The 21,236-nt window shown below is 37.5% G+C and overlaps 1 protein-coding gene across 1 annotated transcript in view; it reads right to left on the bottom strand.

The window, feature by feature from the left end:
* Positions 1 to 21,236, bottom strand: part of Uhrf2 (ubiquitin like with PHD and ring finger domains 2) — a 74,444-nt gene that overhangs the window by 13,451 nt on the left and 39,757 nt on the right. Inside the window, exons 4-9 of the mRNA XM_005063700.4 lie at positions 10,618 to 10,836; positions 6,378 to 6,487; positions 5,169 to 5,355; positions 3,441 to 3,564; positions 3,101 to 3,208; positions 1,440 to 1,544 (exon numbers count right to left, since the gene is read on the bottom strand). Of these exons, the coding sequence (XP_005063757.1) occupies positions 1,440 to 1,544; positions 3,101 to 3,208; positions 3,441 to 3,564; positions 5,169 to 5,355; positions 6,378 to 6,487; positions 10,618 to 10,836 (853 nt within the window). The remainder of the gene's footprint in view (positions 1 to 1,439; positions 1,545 to 3,100; positions 3,209 to 3,440; positions 3,565 to 5,168; positions 5,356 to 6,377; positions 6,488 to 10,617; positions 10,837 to 21,236) is intronic.

Genomic DNA, 21,236 nt, shown 5'->3' on the forward strand with positions numbered 1-21,236 from the left:
AGGGATAATAGGTATATACCACCATGCCCTTCTAAAACACTTCCTAAATTGATGAGAAACAATCTTTCACACTGTACCTGGATTGACACAGTATACCTAAGTTAATAATCACCAAGTTTTTAAGTTACAATAATGAGAGTAGTGAGCACATAACAGAATAGGCACAACCAGCTAAACAGTGATGGAAACAAAGGAAGACAAATATTCTGAATATTCTTCAAGTAGTAAACAAGCAAATAATGGTTAAAACTCTACACTATACCACTAACACATATGCACTTCAATCATTATGCCAACAAGCTTTCTATTATGGTGGACAAAGAAAGATCAACTTGGATTCACTGTGTTTTCTGAGCCATCAAGTAGCTTGTACATGACTGCTGCCTAGGAAGAGTGCACACACAAAGCTAAACCTGCTCAAGGATATGATGCTGCCACCACCAAGTAATAGAATTTCCCACACCAAACCCATGGCCTTGTGTGTTCTAGGCTAGTACTCTATCTGAATTACATTCCCATTCTACAATTTTCCAATTTCTATTCTACCTTACAATCTGCTAAAGGAGGCTACCTAAAAATAGACTGTTGTACCCGCCATCAGCCTAATCACACAGGCCAGCAACTACACCTCAGCTTCCCACCTAATTATTAGTTCAAAGCTATCTAGATATAGCCTTAATTTATCTCACAACACTCTCAAACATACATCATTGTATAATCCAGTAATTGTATTTCTTGACAAAAATCACATATTTCAATTTTGACTGCAGTATTATTTCTAATAGTTAAAAACTGAAAGTAAACCAGGTACGCCTCAATAGGTAAACGGCTTAAGTGTGACATATTCATACTATGGACTCAGAAACAAAGAGGAACGAACTATTAGTACACACTAGAGAATGTCTGAGTCACAAAAAAGGGTATACCCAAAGTTAAAAACTATATGATCCATGTATGAAAGTTCTTGAAATGACAAGACTATAAATAGAAAACAGATTAGTGGTTATCAGGGGTTAGAGGGCCTGGGGACAATATAATAACAGGAATCTTGAGAGCAGAAACATTTGGCATCCTGACTATTGGAGTCAAGATCTTGGCTGTGGTAGTGTCTAGTAAACAATTAAGCAAAGGACTACTCTTGGAAAAGGATGCATATAACTTCTAATGCTGTTAACTGTGAAGGTATAATTATTTCAAAATAGAATTAATTTTTTAAAAGAAATAAGATCCAGAGTATATACTTTCTTTATATTAATTAGTTACCAACTGTTTAGGCTAAGCCAGCATATGTAAAAAATAGGCACTGCTAAATCTTATACCTTATATAAAAACCAATCACTTCAACAAAAACTATGCTAAAAAAGACAGTTGTTTTTAATGTGTCTTTTGTACTTTATGAAATGATCAAGTTATGTTCTAAAGAGCATATCATTACTTACAACTTCATCGGCAAATCCTCCAGCCAGGACAAGCGAATAAGCCCCATCATTGCTGCGACCATGAATGCCACCAACATGAGGCCTATGAACACCTGCTTCGCTCACCTGTAAGATAAAGGAAAGTATGATCAAAGTACATTATATATGTATGAAACTGTGATAGATAAATATGAATAACAATTTAGTTAGCCTTGCATATACTTTAATATGTATTATTAAACTCTAAAGCCCAATTCATGTTTCACCTTGAGTTTGCTTTCTCATTTTAGATTGCCTAAATAAATTCTGAAGGTCCTAGGTTTTTCCAGTTCTAGCCCCCAATCTTGCTTTGGGACCTGCACACTAACAGACCCTTCTACACTGTCTTGCTTTGCTCCTTCAAATTCAGTCTATCTTAATCAGTATGATCCTTTTATAGGTTTATTTCTAGACAGAGTCTTACAAAGGAGTCATGATGGCATCAAATTCACTATGTATATCAGGCTGGCCTTGAACTTGCAGCATCCTTCTGCCTTTGCCTTCCAAGTGCCGGCATCACCAAAGGCATGATCCACTGTACATGGCTCAGAATGGTCTTTATATGGGTGATTTTTGGTTGGGCTGGGGATATGGCTCAGTGCCACATAAGCAAGAAGACCATTGTTTGGGTAGGTATAGTGGCTTTCTGTAATTCCTGCCTCAGAGGCAGACAGGAGTAAGCTGGCTAGCAAGACTAGCAATATAGGCAACCTATGGGTTTCGTTAGAAAACAGTAATTCTTGACATTATAAAGCTGGTTATAAGCTTATGGCTGGGGAGGTTAAAGACCACAGCAGAGCTGCTGTTGTTTGGCTACATAGATATGATGAACCCATCACATTGTTTTCTAAATAACTACATTTATAACCACACATTATTGCTGCTGTCAGTTTTTGTCACAGAAGTTTCTTTTCTGCACTGGTCAGTGTTCACTACAGACACTCCTAATAGCTAAAGTATTGAGAATAAATGACTGTCAAATGCTCAGTCATAAGTGGGACATCTATATTACTCACTCCAAGACTCAGGGAACATTGTCAAAGAACGGATGGAAAGAACATAAGAGGTGGAGGAAGGGGAATAATTTTAGTACTGGGTTAACTGGCACTAACTGCCTCAAACACCTTACAATTTATTCAAGAAAAGTCTCAAGGAAAATGTTTAAAAGGAAGCCTAAAGTTTAATGACATTAAAAAAGAATTTATCAATAACCTAAAATTCTTTTTAAATATTAGTTTTCTAAAAGAGAAAGCTTAACAGTACCCATGCAAATCAGAACAATAAAGCAAAGTGATAACAAAGGTAACTACTGTCTTACTCTAATGGTTCTCTTCTGTCTGATCATGTCTGGGGAAAGGCAGTCATTCTAACGAATGATATGTGCTACTTAGTTTAGACCCACTTGTAACTTTTTTTTTTTTTTGTTTTATGACACAGGGTTTCTCTGTATTGTTTTGGAGGCTGTTGGTCCAGCCTAGCCTCGAACTCACAGAGATCCGCCTGTCTCTGCCTCCCGAGTGCTGGGATTAAAGGTGTGCGCCACCACCGCCCGGCCCCACTTGTAACTTAAAACAAATGTTAACATCACTTCAATTTTAATTAATTGAATTTTACCCTCTCAATTAGGTCAACTGAAAGCATACCTGAACTCTGAATCTCCAAGTTGATCCAACAGGAATACCAGGGATAGGTCCATAATGATTCGAAGGGACAATAGTACATTCTTTTGTACGACCAACACAAGCCATTCCCTGTAAGTCACAAAATAAGCTGTTGGAGAAATCAATTATGTAAAACTTTTTGAAGATTTCCAATTCTCATAAGATGTGAATGAAATAACTCGATCAATGAAATCATTATTTATACAATTTAATTATCACTGATATTAACAATTGTTTAATCTTTTATACTACCACTACCAATATTGAAACACTATTTACTATTAATTGTTAGTAAGAAAATGAGAGGGAGTTTCATTTTTACCCTGCCCCAGTCTCTCCGGCTTTCTGTACTAGCTGAAGGCATCTTTGATTTCTTCTTACTCATCTTGAGTCTTTCCCCAGCTTTTACAACCTCACTGGAGTCAGTTTTGCAGGAAGGACAATACCTTAAAGGAATAAAAAAGAACAGACTATTTGGTAACATCATACTAAAACCAGTGACAGAATAATGGCCTTCCTACATTAGGACAAGTACCAGGACATACTGGAATATACTACAGAGCCTAGGAAAGACTAAAGAAAAGAAGAGATGTCTATTCTTCATATTCATACTTACTAGCCACTTGGGACATCAATATGGTTTTTTGCCATTATACTCCTTGTTAAAAACCTTCCAGGGTAGCAGAATGTGGGGGTAGGGGAGAGAACCACTAGAGAAATGGCTCAGTTGTTAAGAGCACATACTGCTCTGTCAGAAGACCAGCGTTTGATTCTTAGCACCCTCATCATGAGGCTCACAACTGCCTCTAACTCTAGCTCCAAGGACTCCAATACCCTCTATTGGCCACTGAGGGGCACTGCACATGTACATGCGTCCACACACACACAAAAGCATACATGATTAGAACAAACACATGCAATTTAAAAAATACTTTAAAAAAGATTCCTTAATGTGATTTCTTACAAGTTTCTATGTCTGGGCAGTGGTAGTGTACGCCTTTCATCCCAGCACTCAGGAGGCAGAGGCAGGTAGATCTCTGTGAGTCTGAGGCCAGCCTGGTCTACAGAGCTAGGATCTAAAGCTACAGAGAAACCCTGTCTTGAACCACCGCTCCTCCAAAAACATCTTTACAAAAAAGTTTATTATAATTTTGACTAGGCACATCTGTCCTAATCTTTTGTAAGTGGTTTGTTTCTAACTACCACTACACATGTAAATTTAGATTATGGATTTAATATTGGAGCCTTGTCCTATTTAAGAACTCCGTAAGATTAGATACAATATCCATATAAAACACTTGGTATATATTAAGCATTTAATTACTAAGAGCATAACAGGAAATCCAACATACTAGGGGCAGAGAGTCATGTAAAGGCTGATTAGACATAAGTGAAAAAGCGAAGGATGAATACTATCTTGAAGCAAGGAACAAGAGAAAAATGCTTCCAAGAAGAAAATGACTCAAGTATGAAAACAGAAAAAAGACTGACTTAAAGAGTTGAAAGAAAGTGAATCTGGCTAGAATGTACAGTATTTACGGAAATAAGGGAGAAAATAGTATGGCATATAGATGAAAAAACAACTAAGTAGTAGTATTCCAGGTCCTTTAAACGCAACCTAAGGCCTTTGAAACAAAGGTACAGTAATCAAATTTGCACTTCTGAATGACTCCATACCAGAGCATGACCAGATAGATAAAAATCAGAATCCAGCTCAGTTATTACAGTAAATGCATAAAGGTATCAGTGCTAAGTGATGGCTATCTGTGACACTTTCAATACTTTAATGTACTATGTATCTTTAGAAATTCATATGTGGCCAGGCATGGTGGCACAGTCCTGTAATCCCAAGCACCTGGCAGATTTCTATAAGTTTAAGGCCTGACGGATCTACATAGCAAGTTCCAAGACAGCCAGAACTACATAACAAGAAACTATCTGAAGAAAAATAAAAAGGCGAGGGAGGGTGTCAGTCCACCCTTGGAAGATACATTTCATTTGTAGAAAAACTATAATTTAAAAAGGAAAAGACAACACCCGGTGATGGTACCAGTATTCTTCTTCTGGGACTTTATCCAAAGGTGGACTCAGGCAGTAGATATGGTATGCCATATTGCACTCATCACATAGAAGCTGCATGTTGGGATCCCGTTTCTCTCCACATTTATGACAAGAACACATATGACATGTCTTATCTGGGTCTCCACCACACAGGTCACATTCTGGGTCATTTTTCCCTATAAAGAACAAAATTTTGGAAATGTTATCTTTTTATATCTATTATTCTCATAAAAACATTGAAACAGCACACAACCTTCTTTTAAATAAAAGAAAAATGTAATAAAAGTGACAACCCAGGATAAGGTTTAATAAGTGCCTCAGGCTAGAGAGATGGTTTAGTAGGTAAAGGCACCTGCTGCCAAGCTGTGTGACCAGAGTTCAATCCCCATCCCACATGATGTAAGGAGAACTAACTCCAAGAGTCTTCTAACCTCTACACTTGTACTCTCTCCTCTCTCTCTCTCTCTCTCTCTCTCTCTCTCTCTCTCTCTCTCTCTCTCTCACACACACACACACACACTTCAAAAAAACAAAAGGAACGAACAAACAAATGCAAAATGCTTCACCCCCAACTTACTAAATCAGAATTTCATGAGACGGGCCCATTGGCATGCCAGAATGTGTGGGATGGGGTGTAGTGACAATAAACACAGGCAGTGTATACTTTTGCCATCAATTGCATGATACATATATATATATATATATTGATTCATAGGTTTCACCAACAGTGCACCAACATTCCCATGGGAAGCACAGAGAAGAACTCAGAGTGCTATAATACCTTAGAGTCCATGGGCCTCTGATGCTAAGGATAGATAAGGACACAGGGAAATAGTTGGCAGTAATGCACACAGTGCCAGTGAGATGGCTCAGCAGGCAAAGGCACTTGCCACCAGGCCCGAGTTCAAATCCCAGAATCCACACAGTGGAAGAGAGATTTCCTAAAGTAGTTCTTTGACATAAACTTGCACACACACATAAATAATTTTAAATAAAACAAAATTTTAAAGAGAATGCACATGGATAAGCATTTGAAAGACCATTTTACAAACAATAACTTACTACAAACTATTCACTTTTCGTTGAAAGGAGGTAAATGTGTATGGCTACTATTTTATAACTCCTCCAAAATTACTCATTGGTCAATAAAACTAAATTTCTATCACATTTAGTCTAAGCCTAAAAGAGAAACTCATACTTAAAAACTTTCCATCTGCAAAGCAAAGAGGACGGGCTCCAGGATTCTCAATCTTGAAGATTTCATCTACAAATATCACTCGGCAGTCATTTAATGTTCCTTCAGAATCTCTGTTTAAAAAGAGAAAGAAACACTAATTTCTAACAGCAAAATTTAAATTATGCAAAAAATAATTTTAAGTCATTGCAGAAATTCATTTTTCCGACTTGTAACTTGAACTTATAGTTATTTTAATTACTCTGGTCTCTTGTTTTTAGTAGCAGTTACTCCTCAAAGTTAGATATAGCCGGGTGTTGGTGGCGAACGCCTTTAATCCCAGCACTCGGGAGGCAGAGGCAGGCGGATCTCTGTGAGTTCGAGGCCAGCCTGGTCTACAAAGTGAGTTCCAGGACAGTCTCCAAAGCTACAGGGAAACCCTGTCTCAAAAACCCTCCCAAAAAAAAAAAGTTAGACATAATAGTTTCAGAGTAATATCAACAAAAAAGAAATTCAGACTTTGTTACTTAGATTATCTTGTAAGAAGTACCTGTCTTATAAACATGGCATAAAGGCTATATAAAATGCTTTCCTGCTAATTAAGGTTCAAAAATTCTTCCAATATTTCTAGGCAAAAATAAGGTGCCCTCTTACTAGATCTTTTCAAACATGAAGCCAGTCACTTTACTTTATACTTATTTGCATACTCTCCAGTTCTTCCCTACTATGACTGTGAACCTGTTTATCTCCTTTAAAAGCATTATTATCGATTGTGTCAATGTGTGTGGGTTTGTGCAAGTACTGCACATGAATACAGGGACCTGCAGAAGCCAGATGCACTGAATCCCCTTGGAGCTGGAGTAAGCTGCCTGACATGGATTCAAATGGGTCCACTCTAAGAGCAACAAGTACTCTTAACTACTGAGTTATTTTTCCAGTCCTGCTTATCCTTTTAATCACAGCTTTTGCTTTGTATTTGGAAGACATGATATTAGGTACACATAGATTTAAATTTAAGACTTTTATTTTCTTTTGACTCTTGTGAATTCTATATCGTATCTACTCCTTTCTGAAAAAAGAGAAAGTAGCATCCATTTAATTAAGACTTTCTCCACATTTATCTTTTCTATTGAAAATTTAACATTAAGTATAATACACAAAACTACACAGGTAAATGGATAACTCGAGAAAATGTGAGGTACATATCCTTTGTTATCATCAGTGATGACAGCCGACAGAACTGTCATGCTACCTCAGAAGTAATCATTTCTTCACATCTTCTTGAGAGTTGCACTTACCTTCATTTTCTGTAGACTTATTGCTTGTCTGCCACCCTAAGCATATGACATAATTTTGCCAACACACTATAATCTACAAATTCACAAACCCTCTTTTTCTTCCTTAAAATTGCTTAAGAACACTAGTCATTTGTCCAAATGCTTCTTAGTCTTGGTTTTGACATTTGTATTCCTAGGAAACAGTGATTGATCACTGTTAATACTAAAGACACTCTATATCCTGGCATTCTACATGGGTGCTTGAGTCCACAGAGGCGAGAGAGGGTACTGGATTCCCTCAACTAGAGTTACAGTTAGTGATTATGAGATACCCATGTGAGTGTAGAGAACCAATCCCAAGTCCTCTGCATGAGCAGTAAGTGCTCCTAAGCCATCTCTCAAGCCCTTAGGAAGATTTTTAACTATGATACAAATACCAATGCTCAAACCATCCTTGCTTTTATGGCTCTTATGTTCTAAACACTTCCAGTAAGAGCTTACTAGTGCTTTACAGTTGGACTAGCTACAATGTAACTGTTATACCAGTCAGTATTTGCCTGTCTATTGTTCTACTCATCCTTAGTCTAGTCACCAAATAATTTTGTACCCCAGGATCATTTAGAGAAACCTTCTTTAAAAATAGCATTTTCTTTTCCTTTAAGTTTATTTATTTATTAATATATTTATTTTGTGACAGGGTCTCACTATGGTTGGCTCTGAACTCACAGATCTCCCTGCCTACACATCTCAGTGCTCCAATTTAAAGGTGTAAGTCACTATACCCCAGATTAATTTTTTAAAGCTCAATGCTATGAGTTTTGTTATCTTCTGTAGTACACACCCTTTTTAATATTTCCTATAATCAAATATATTATAAGGTTTCATATATACTCAAGTTATTTTGGTAGTTTCTTCATATTTGTACATACATCTGAATTTTAAGCTGCTTAGAAATCTGTAATTCTGTTACATCCTTTGTCGAGTAACAAAATCACACTTGTATTTCTGTAGAAAGGTCTGAAATCTGTTTTCTAAAATATGAGTTTTGATCCGAATATTCTAATGTGAAAACAGTAAAGTTAAAGCTTTCTTCAGCATGCCCTAATAATCTTCATCCTTATTTCAGGGTCAGTAACTATTTTCATGAAGGATCAGACAAACAGTTTAAACTGTGCAGTCAGATGATCTCAGTTGCAGATCCTCAAAAAAAGCTGTTGGTACAAAACCAGTGTAGATAATAATCAATGAGCAATGTGTTCCAGTAAAATTTATTCATAAGCACAAGGAGCTACTGGGCTGTAGTTCATCTAGCCTTGCTTTCTACTAATCATAAGTAAATGTCTGCTGCTCACAGATTTGTCACCTGTTGCCATTAATTCAGTTAAGTAAAACATGAAAAAATGTATAAATTTGGTTCTCTTAACAAGCACAATCTGTTAATGCCAATCTAAATTCTCACTGCTTAATACAACAAATCGTGTATGTATTCATTACAAAGAAAAGAAATGCACATAGAAGGAATTTGTAAGGAAAATTTAGAAACTCCTTACAACATGTTATCTTTTTAAATGGCAGCTCATTGATTATTCAGTCAATAAAAAAATGAAAAGCGGCTGGGCAGTGGTGGCTCACACCTTCGATCCCAGCACTCAGGAAGCACAGGCATGAGGATCTCTGTGAGTTCAAGGCCAGCCTGGTCTATACAATGAGTTCCAAGACAGGCTCCAAAGCTACAGAGAAACCCTGTCTCAAAAAACAAAAATGACAGAGGAGAGACAGAGGTGGTATTAATAATATCTCAGGTATAAAAGCTCTCTGTGAAGTAATACCTACCTCTATCATTTGAGCAAAATCCTGCAAAGTTATAAGCTACAAAAGAGGTGAAGCTGGGGTCTACATGGTTCCTGTAGATTTTCTGTATATTTTTGTTTGATCTGTAAGAATTCTAAGCTGGGTGGTGGTGATGCACACCTTTAATTCTAGCACCTGGGAGCCAGGGGCAGATGGATTTTTGTGAATTCAAGACCAGCCTAGTCTACAAATCAAGTTCCAGGAAAGCCAGAGTTGTTATATGGACACCTTGTCTCAATGAAACAAGCCAAAAAAAAAAAAAAACAGCATTCTAGATGTTGGGTTGCTAAGACTCCTAGCAATAGTGGAGAGGGTTCCTTAATGGCTTTCCCCTTTAATCAGATTTGTGACTCCTCTAATTGTCATCACAGAACCTACATCCAGTAACTGCTGGAAGCAGATGCAATGATCCATAGTCAAGCACTGTGCTGAACTCCTGGAGTTCAGCTGAAGAGAGAGAGAGGAGGAATCATATGACCAAGGGGGGTCAGGAACATGATGAGGAAAACCGGAGACAGATGACCAGAGCTAGTGGGAGCTCATGGACCTGACAGCTGGGGAAACCTGCATGAGACCAAAATAGCCCCTCTGAATGTGGGTGACAGCTATGTGGCTTGATCTGTTGGGAGGAACCATGAACTAGCTTTTTGGAGCCCATTCCCTATTGTGTGGTACCTTGCTCAGCCTTGATACAAGGGGGAGGGGCTTGCTCCCGCCTCAACTTGGTATGCCAGACTTTGTTGACTCCCCAAGGAAGGCCTTAGCCCCTCTGAGGAGTTCATGGGGGTGGGGTGAGAAGGGAGGAGGTGGAAGGGATAGGAGAATGGGAGGGAGGGGAACTGGGGTTGCCATGTAAAATGAACCATTTTTTTTTTTAGGAAAACAAAGAATTCTAGGAAGCACAGGCTTCTCTAGTAAGACACTTTCATATCCAAGATTCTCCACCATTATCTTTAACCTTAGAGATAAAGATATATTCAGTCTTAATAAAAATTCTCAAGAATTTATAAAAATATTCACCTATAAAATGGAAAATTCTCTTTAACTCCACCTTCTGTAATACAAGTATATGCTTCACATCTGAGAATTACACTTCTAACTGAACAGCTAAATGGCATTAGTGACAAGAACCTTACCCCAGGAAAACTTTCACTCGAACTTCCTTTTTGGTCCTTGAGATTGTCTTCAGTGTGGTAATTTCAGCATCATACCAAAATCCTCTTTTGCTTGGATTTTCTACATTGTAATTAACCATTACCACATCACCAACATTCAGTTCGTTCCATTTTAAAGTGGTTCTTGCTCGTGGTCGTAGATCCTTAACATTCATTTCTAGGATACCACTTTCTGGATATCTAAGGGAACAGGAAAAGACAGAGCTCAGAATTATTTTCACAAGACGCTAAAATTGTATGCAATATATATATAAAGACCCAATTTGCAGAGTTTGAAAGAAAAAGTAAAATTTCCATTGTGGGTGGTGGTACATCCTGGTAGCATATGCTAAAGACACGGAAGCAGGAGAATGAATTTGAGATCAGCCTGAACTATACCTTAAAATATATGCACATCTCTCAAGTAAACAGGTAGTGCCATCCCTTCTTACTGGGTCCATTTCTCACCTGTACTGTGACACTCACAGGCTGGTATCTACAAATGTGAAAATAAATGAACCCTTCCCAACTAAGCCTTGGACAGGTACCTTTTTTCATGGCTTTCAGTGTTAGGCAACTACACATCCCATGTTCTGTATCCATCATATTAAGTTGGGGTTTCTTTCCAGACTCATTTTTCTTTTTGTGTACATGCATCATATCTCATGGAGCTGGAGTTACAGGCAGTTTTGACAACTCACACTGTGTGCTGGAAGCCAAACTCAAATTCTCTGGGAAAGTTGAAAGCACTCAACTGCTGAGCCACATCTCCAAACCTTGGGGTTTCTTTATGTAGCCAATTGATTCTGCTACTTATTACTGTTATAATTAATATTCTAAATGAGATAGTGTATTTTTCTTGATACTTAAATAATAAGAGTTAACTATTTTAATTATCACAGAGAATTCCTAAAAGCTGAGGAAGATATTAATCATTGACTAAGAGGAGTATTTAAAACACAAAGTCTTGTTTCATATTTATGTTTAAGAATTACATTAAAGAGGGCTGGATAAATACCTCATCAGTTAAGGCATTGGAGGGCCTGAGTTCAATTATCAATACCTACATGGCAGCTCACAACTATCTGAAACTCCAGTCCTATGGGATCCCACACTCCTTCCTGGCATTTGTGGGTACCTGGCAAACACACAGTGGCAGGGACATACATGCAGACAAATATCCATACACACTAAACAAATAAATAGTCAATAAGGCTGAAGAGATGGTTCAGTCACAAAGAGCACTTATTGCTGTATTAGAGCACTTGCTCTTACAGAGGATCAGAGTTCAGTTCCCAGAACCCACATGACTGTTCACAATTGCCTGCAACTCCAGTCCCAAGGGATCCAACACCCTCTTCTGAGCTCATTGGCATCAAGCACATACATGGTGCACAGACATATATACAGGCAAAATGCCCATACATATAAAATAAAAATAACTATAAAAAAGTTTTAATCATCACTATCATTTTATCAGATCTAGATGTTGGCTTCTCCCTGATCATAGAGCTAGTTCATCAAACGCTAGCATGCCCTAACATCTTCCATTTTCCCTGGAAAATATTCCTGTTAAAATTACTGTTCTTAAATATAGTAATGCTCCCTAGTAATGCTTAGGAGCAAAAACTAAATCAAATCAGCAAAACCCCATAATTTTATGTGTAGATGAAGAAGAAGCATGGTGGAGGGAAAGACACCTAACATAATCCTTGACCTTAATCCCTTAAAATTTATTTTAAATCCTGCATGGTGGCTCATGTCTTTAATCCCAGCACTTGTAAGGCAGAGGCAAAGAGATCTCTGTGAGTTTGAGGCCAGACTGGCTACATAGCAAGCTCCAAGACAGCTAGGACTACATAGGGATGCCGTCTCAAAAATTTTTTTTCTTTTAGGCCAAATTTGACATCGTCAGCCTAAAGATAGCAATCGAACAATACACCCTGGCTTCTATAGATTTAGGATCTGCTGCAGTCTTTGTGTATTATTTATTACAAAGAAATGAGTAGCACTTGCTTCCACTCCTAAAATGTTCAGTCAATGGAGGTGAGCCATACTGCTATGGAACTTCAAAGTGTGGTAAAAAAACTAGGATATTATCACCATCTGCAAACTCACTAAAAAACACGTTCTCGAGCTACGCTTCAGGCCCAAGTAAGGAATTCTGGAAATGAGACTCAACGTTAAACTTCTACCAATCTTTCAGTCAGTCAAGTTAACCACATGCTATAGGAATACAAAAATATTCATGATTCCCTTGAGAATCAGTATTACTAAGGCGGAAAATGTCGACCGGTGGTGGTGCATGCCTTTTATCCAGAGGCAGGTGGATCTCTGTGAGTTCAAGGTCAGGCTGGTCTACAAAGTGAGTTTCAGAACAGCTAGAGCTATTACACAGAGAAACCTTGTCTAGAAAACAAACACACAAAAAGAGAGAGAGAGAAAGAATGCAGAAATTAAGGAAAGAAAACTGGCCCTGAGACAAATAAGAATAGCATGTTCAGATCCAAACTGATCTGTAGTTGGAAGCTGTTCCAGCAGCTGGTCATAGTTCTTCCAAATCAAACCAGGGCTAGGCAAGCACATGACTCTTACAAGATATTTGACTTTCTTACAATAAGTACTTTTTGAAATCTTTTTTTGTTTGTTTGTTTGTTTGTTTTTTTGTTTTACAAGTCAGGGTTTCTCTGTATTGTTTTGGAGGCTGTCGGTCCAGCCTGGCCTGGAACTCACAGAGATCCGCCTGCCTCTGACTCCCGAGTGCTGGGATTAAAGGCGTGCGCCACCACCGCCTGGCTCTTCTTGAGATCTTTAATCACCGAGTTTAATCAAGTCTCTACTTTTCAGTTAATTGGACCAGGGAAAGTCTAGTATTGGTGAGTGGCAGCAGAGACATTCTGGTCCATTTATCCTCAGTGCCATAATTCCCTTTGCAAAGCTTCTGAATAATTAGCCACTGTTCAGACAGTAATGATGTAAGCAAAGCCTTGTCCTGACACAGTTCTGATACAGGATAGAGAAGGTAGTTGATACAGAACCAGAGATAAGCATTTGGAACTTATTTATGTCTTAATCCCATGAAGAAATCCAAACACTCTCTTCAGAACAAAGCATTTGACAGCCTTAAACCTTTAACTAACATAACAAAGTTCTTATTTCTTTACTATCCTTAGGTCTTCATTCAAAATATGTTCCATTTTTACCTTGCCTGGGTTTAGAGTTCCAATTTGGTTTCTTGCTATTGTGTACCCTTGGGAAAGCTGTTCTAAATCTCTGTGACTATTCCTCCCTCATGCATAAAAACACGAATTTAGTGCCTTACCTGGTGGTTTTAAAAACTAAAAATGTTGGGCCCTTTGAGTGCTAAACACAGTACATAATAAACATAAGTTGCTGGAAAAAAACCTTATAGGAATCTTTTTTGACAAGTGCCATTAAATCCACAGTTTTCTTCTAGTTCAATGGTCAAAACCTGAATATACAAATAACTGACATTTACTCAGTATACAAAATGAAGTTAGATTTACTTTTAGAAATGGGAGTCTCACTGTAGTTCACACTACCTGGAACCACAATGGAATTACAGATGTGAGCCACCAATTCGGCTAACTAGATCTTTTAAATCTTAAATCGTGAATTCATTTTCTGCCTCATGTTAGGATGAAAGTTTCTTTCAGAGGGGATTATTTTCTCAACTATAATGCAAAAATTGTACTTTGATATCATAACTGAAATTTATATAAAAAAGTGAAGAACATTTCAACAGCAAAAACCACCCGCAGAATGCAAACATTTTGAAAAAAAATAAAGCGCTTGAATAAGCTTTTTCTCCTTATTTGGCTGGTTTTGTTAATCTGAGATAGGGCCTTAGTTGGTAGCTCAAACTGTTCACAAATTTGCAATCCTCCAGTCTTGGCATGTGTACCACCCCACTGGTCTCCTTTTTTACATAGATAGGAATTCTGAACACCGACAAGTTAAATGTGATCATCAGGCTTCGTGCAGGATTTGTGATTATACATTATGTCTTAGAGTTCTTAACACCAGCCATAGGCAAGATTCACTGGAGTCATAGAATGCCTCAGAACACAGCTCATCTATGGCTATGATCCATAGCCTGAGGAAAAGACAAATAGACTGACCAAAGGAAATTATATACAGCAGATTCAAATTTTGAGGGTCCTGTTCCACATAGGAAATGCTTCTTCCAACCAAACTGTAGCATGCAAAACACATTTTACTATGCCAACACATTAGAACATACATAGTAATTAAAAGTTGGCCATACAGGACTCATAGTGTCTATCAATTCCAGACTCTCCAAAGCATATATTCAACCTAAGTTAGACTAAAAATCTTCTCCTAAAATTTATAAACAGACTTTTTAAAGGATTGTAGTCTGAGATCTGATATAGGTTTGTTCCTAGAAATACTAAAAATAGTTATTTTTACCTATTTGTTGCCTGATGTTTTGGGAAGCAGATGTTAAGATGAAGGTAACAGCTCAAACATCATCAAAAGTCTCCCAAACAAACAAACAAACAAACAAAACCCCCAGACCCAGATGGCTTTAGTTCAGAATTCTACAAGAAATTCAAAGAAAAGCTAATTCCAATACTCCTCAAAGTATTCCACACAATAGAAGCGGGTGGCTCACTGCCAAACTCTTTTTACGAGGCTACAATTACCTTGGTACCCAAGCCACACAAAGACACAACTAAGAAAGAGAACTATAGATCAATTTCCCTCATGAACATCAATGCAAAAATACTCAATAAAATACTAGCAAATCGGATTCAAGAACACATCAGAAAAATCATCCACCATGATCAAGTAGGCTTCATCCTAGGAATGCAGGGATGGTTCAACATTAGAAAATCTATCAATATAATCCACCATATACACAAACTGCAAAAGAAAAACCACATGATCATCTCTCTAGATGCTGAAAAAGCCTCTGAAAAAATCCAGCACCCCTTCAAGATAAAGGTCCTAGAGAGATCAGGGATAACAGGAACATACCTGAACATAATAAAAGCAATATACAGTAAACCAACAGCTAACATCAAACTAAATGGAGAGAAACTCAAAGCAATTCCTCTAAAATCAGGAACAAGACAAGGCTGTCCACTCTCTCCGTATCTCTTCAATATTGTACTTGAAGTTCTAGCTACAGCAATAAGACAACAAAAGGAGATCAAGGGGATACAAATAGGAAAAGAAGTCAAGCTTTCACTATTTGCAGATGATATGATAGTTTACATAAGTGACCTGAAAAACTCCACAAGGGAACTCCTACAGCTGATAAACACCTTCAGCAAAGTGGCAGGATACAAGGTTAACTAAAAAAAATCAGTGGCCCTATTATATACAGATGATAAAGTGGCTGAGAAACATCACCCTTTACAATAGCCATAAACAGCATGAAATATCTGGGGATAATGTTAACCAAAGACATGAAAGACCTGTATATCAAGAAATTTGAGCCTCTAAAAAAGAAATCAAAGAGGATACCAGAAAATGGAAAGACCTCCCATGCTCTTGGATTGGTAAAATCAACATAATAAAAATGGCAATCTTGCCAAAAGCAGTCTACAGATTCAATGCAATCCCTATCAAAACTCAGGCACAATTATTCACAGACCTTGAAAGAACAATAATCAACTTTATATGGAAAAACAAAAGACCCAGGATAGCCAAAACAACCCTATACAATAAAGGAATTCAGGAGGCATCACCATACCTGACTTCAAGCTCTGTTATAGAGCTATAGTCCTGAAAACAGCTTGGTATTGACACAAAAATAGACAGGTAGACCAATGGAACTGAATTGAAAGCCCTGATTTTAACCCACACCTATGAACACTTGATTTTTGACAAAGAAGCTAAAATATACAATGGAAAAAAGAAAGCATCTTCAACAAATGGTACTGGCATAACTGGGTACTGGCATGCGGAAGACTGCAGATAGATCCATGTCTATCACCACACACAAAACTTAAGTCCAAATGGATCAAAGACCTCAACATAAATCCAACCACACTGAAACTCTTAGAAGAGAAAGTGGGAGATACTCTTCAACGAGTTGGTACAGGAGACCACTTCCTGAACATAACACCAGTAGCACAGACACTGAGATCGACAATTAACAAATGGGACCTCCTGAAACTAAGAAGCTTCTGTAAGACAAAGGACACAGTCAACAAGACAAAAAGGCAGCCCACAGAATGGGAAAAGATCTTCACTAACCCCACAACTGATAGACGGCTGATCTCCAAAATTTACAAAGAACTCAAGAAGCAAGTCTCCAAAACACCAAAGATATGGGGAAGAACTGGAGAAGACTTTAGACTATGATGATGGTCAATTGTGTAGAAAGAAAGGAAAAGGGGAAGGCCTCAGAAACCTGGGTAAGTAGTGGCCCACCCAATACTGAACTCAGGTACAGAAATTAACCAGAGCACCACACTGGTCAGAAACTGACAGGACCTAGAAGTTCTGTACTCTGAAAGAGGATGACCTGGTTTAAATACTGTGCTTATAGTTGAAGGTTACCAGCTAACTCAACTTCTTGAAGCTGATGGTTGAATTCTTTCTTGGAGCTCTGAACAGCATACCCACCAAGCACACTAAGATGCTACTCTGTACTTTTTAGATGGTTACTATACCCATCATTCCAATCTACATATTCCCTCATATCTTCTACATAGCACACACCAGGAATTATTCTAAGTGGCTACACATTTTTATAACAATCCTATGAGAGATAATGCAGTCATTTTATCCTAAACTTGCAGATGAAGTGCAGAAGTAAAATAACTTATTTAGACTCAAAGAGATCCACCTGCCTCTGCCACCAGAGTACCAGAATTAAAGGTGTGCACCACCAACACCCGTTCCATGTGGCTTTTAAAGTCAGTAAGTCAGTTTGGTTTTTCTTTTTTTTTTTTTTGGTTTTTCGAGACAGGGTTTCTCTGTATTGTTTTGGAGGCTGTCGGTCCAGCCTGGCCTCGAACTCACAGTCAGTATTTTTAACACATTGACTTAATAGCATTCACAGCTAAGTAATGAAGTATAGCTTAATTCGATTTTTTGTTTTCTTTCTGGTAACTTCTTCTTTGTTGCTGCTTAGTGTTCTAGATTCTGTCAGTTATAAAACTCTTCTATAGTTTTTTAGATTTTCTTATTATTCATTTGGGATTTTCAAAATTCCTTTCCTAGTATGTTCTGTCTTTTCTGATCTGAATGGCTTATGCCAATTCCAGCATTTCATGGTGGTATCTCCTTCCATTTTCTATTGTGTTAAATACATTTATTATATACTCTACACCTCTTTCTTGGGTTAAACACAGTACAATAGAAATGGCTAATCTGCTCCCTAACACAAATTAACCAAGTCCATCATTCCAGGCCCCATTCATATGCCTACTTTCAAAGTACTCAGTAAACTTAATGCTTGAGCATTTCTACTGTTCTCCAATGCCAGTTTGTTTCTGGTCCATGGATTTCAGCTTTTTCTGGAATGTTGCCAATTAATCATCATCTGGGAATCACAGGAAAGAACACAAACATTATGACAGATCTTAAAAATAATACAGTTGACTGTTATCAGCTAACTCAACTCTTGAAGCTCATTAGAATTCTCTTCTGGAGATAAAAGCAGGGTGTCCACCAAGGTCACTAAAGACACATATAAGACATTCACCAAATGGTTCTTAGATTTCAAAATTTTGTGCTTTCTCTTTTCCTTCCCCTCAGGAGGGGTTATTTACTTATTCTTTTACTGTACAGAAAATGTAAAACAAACACACACATCTTACTCTGGATGTTTAACTGGAAATATGTGTTCATCATGTCATGCTGTAGTCTGGGCTTTCCTGGAATTCACTATGGAACCCAGCTAGACTACAGACTCCTAAGTACAACAATACCCATAATTTTAAATCTATCTTTAGAGTCATTTCTTCTTACCACATACCCTTGATAATCTAGTCTTATATATCTACTCTCAAGCTCCCACTGTTAACCTTCAAGATCACAGAAATAGATGTTTCTCTAGCTTGTACTCCAATTGGAAATACTTGTTATCATAGAACTAACACAGTGAAATGCCAAGTTTTCACTGAGAAGCAAGCAGGTAGCCTGTTTGCACTTTTCCACACTTAGGATATAACACACTGAAGAATATTTGGGAACATTTTCAGCTTGTTAAAAAAACCTGCTTTTTATATAATTAAACTGCTTTTAAATTTATTCATTTCATTTGTATGAGTATTTTGCCAGCCTGTATGTATGTGGAACATGGGCAGGTTAAAAAAACAAAAACCAAACCCATATATCTCTCTATGGATGTTTAACTGGAAATATGTATTTGTCATCTAAGCTTTCCTAGCTAGTCTCAGGGGCCAAAAGAGGCAAACATGGCTAGAATTGGAGTTATGTATGGTTCTGAGTCATCTTTTGTGTGGAGACTGAACATTGGTGCTATACAAAGACACTAACTGTTCTTAACCTCTGAGTTATTTCTCCAGTTCCAATGTTTCTTAATTAAATATCATACACAGTAACCACTATGTTTGAAATTGATTTTGGTTATGCCATTCCTCTTCTCCCTAAGAATCTTTGGCCTAAGTAGTTAGGTGGCAACTTCAATGGTCTGTATGCATCACTGTAACAAAACAGTCGAGGTTTCAAAATTTCATAGAGGTTTTTTTTTTAAAAATTATTTTCAGTTTGTGTTCTGGTCATGGTTCAAGATCAGGTGGGCTCCACTGATTTCTGTCTGGTGAAGAACTAACAGCGGATCTGTCACAGTGACGTAGCACAATGGTGACAGCATGCATGAGAAGACGTGAGCCCATCTTGAAACATGAAGTGAAAAGACCAGGTCCCATAACACATTTCAAGGGCATCCCTCCAATTGAGCTAAAGACTTAAAAGAAGGTTCCAACCTATAAAAGCTTGGTCAAAACAGTTCTCACTCTGTCACAATCAATATGCTCCAACTACACAAATCCCTGGGTATTAAGCTATATCTAAACTATATCTGTGAGAACAGAAATCTATGCAGGGCTAAGAACAATATACTTAAATTTTGTCTTCAGTGTTCTTAAAATATCAAGTAAAATATGTTTAAGTAGCTAAAATTTTAATTATGCCGGAACTTGATAAAGCTATTTAAGCATAGGCAATTGCTAACCTAGCATTCCCTTTCCCATGAGGCTATTGCGAACCGGCAGCTATTTCTTACAGCATTGCACTGAGAAAAGCTCATAGTGTAACATTCACCAAGTAATCCAGGGAACATGGGAGTTTAAACAGCTTCTCAACAGATTAAAGTATGCGTAAGGAACTGGAGCAATGGACCAAGGGCAACTTTCCTTACTACTGTACCAAAGATAATCTTTACTCTTATGGGAAGAAGAACCTAACGTCTTTTCCTGCTTCTCAGAACCTGGAAGTCAAGGCTTTATTCCACTGGTCCAAGTAGGTACAGTACATCTTGGATTTTATAGCACTTTGGTGAGATTCTGATTCCCAATAAACATTAAATAAACCAAAAGCTTAAGTTTTCCCAATAAGGTTGCACTGCCCCAAATGTAATAAAATTCTACTAGTTATCCTTCAGAGTATGTACTTTCAATTATCATTAACTAAATGACATCATTATCATTCCAGGGAATGTAATAGGTTTGCATTCAATACTGAAATTTCATTTTAATAAGTGGCTAGTGTAAGCTAAAAATTCCAAGACTCAAAACTAAAAACAATCCGGGCAGTGGTGGTGCCCGCCTTTAATCCCAGCACTTGGGAGGTAGAGGCAGTCGGATCTCTGTGAGTTCGAGGCTGGGCTGGACCGACAGCCTCCAAAACAATACAGAGAAACCCTGTCTCGTAAAAACAAAACAAAAAACAAACAAACAAAAAAGAAACAAAATAAAATCAAGGCAGTTACCAATGAAACCATATTTCTTCAAAGCATTGCTTACTGAGGGAAATAGGTTGAAATAAGGACACCATTCATCTGTAGGCATGTTCTAATTTAGAAAATCTTTAATGTCAAACTGCATGCAAAAGGAAACATTTCATATGCTAACAGAAAATATTATGACATCCCATACCTTAAATTTAGAGCTTACAGACAACAGGTTACTTTGAACTACTTATATTGGGATTTTACAAATTATATAGCAATATATCCCATTTTCAAACACATTAGCAATGATGAATTACTATTTTTATAAAGACAGAAACATATTTTGGTTAAATATATCTAAGCCAAAATATAATACTTTAAAATACTTACCAAAATAATCTGAGTTTATTCAATAGTTTAAAAAGGCAGAGCATTCCACTGTTAGGTATTTTTTCAAAGTTGTAAGAAAAAAAAAGACACACTTCAAGTAGATGTTTACAGAAGGAAATTAAATCAAAAAGGCTTAAGTTTTAAAACAAGTAAATATTATTCTATTTAATGCACATGATATTAAACTGCCCTGAGATATTCTCCTGGAACTCACTCTGTAGACCAGGCTGGTCTTGAACTCAAGAGATCCACCCTGTACTCAGGGCCTTGTGCTCTCTAGGTAAACACTACCACT

This window comes from Mesocricetus auratus, unplaced genomic scaffold (genome assembly GCF_017639785.1).
Source record: "Mesocricetus auratus isolate SY011 unplaced genomic scaffold, BCM_Maur_2.0 Super-Scaffold_4256, whole genome shotgun sequence".
NCBI classification, from domain to species: Eukaryota; Metazoa; Chordata; class Mammalia; order Rodentia; family Cricetidae; genus Mesocricetus; species Mesocricetus auratus.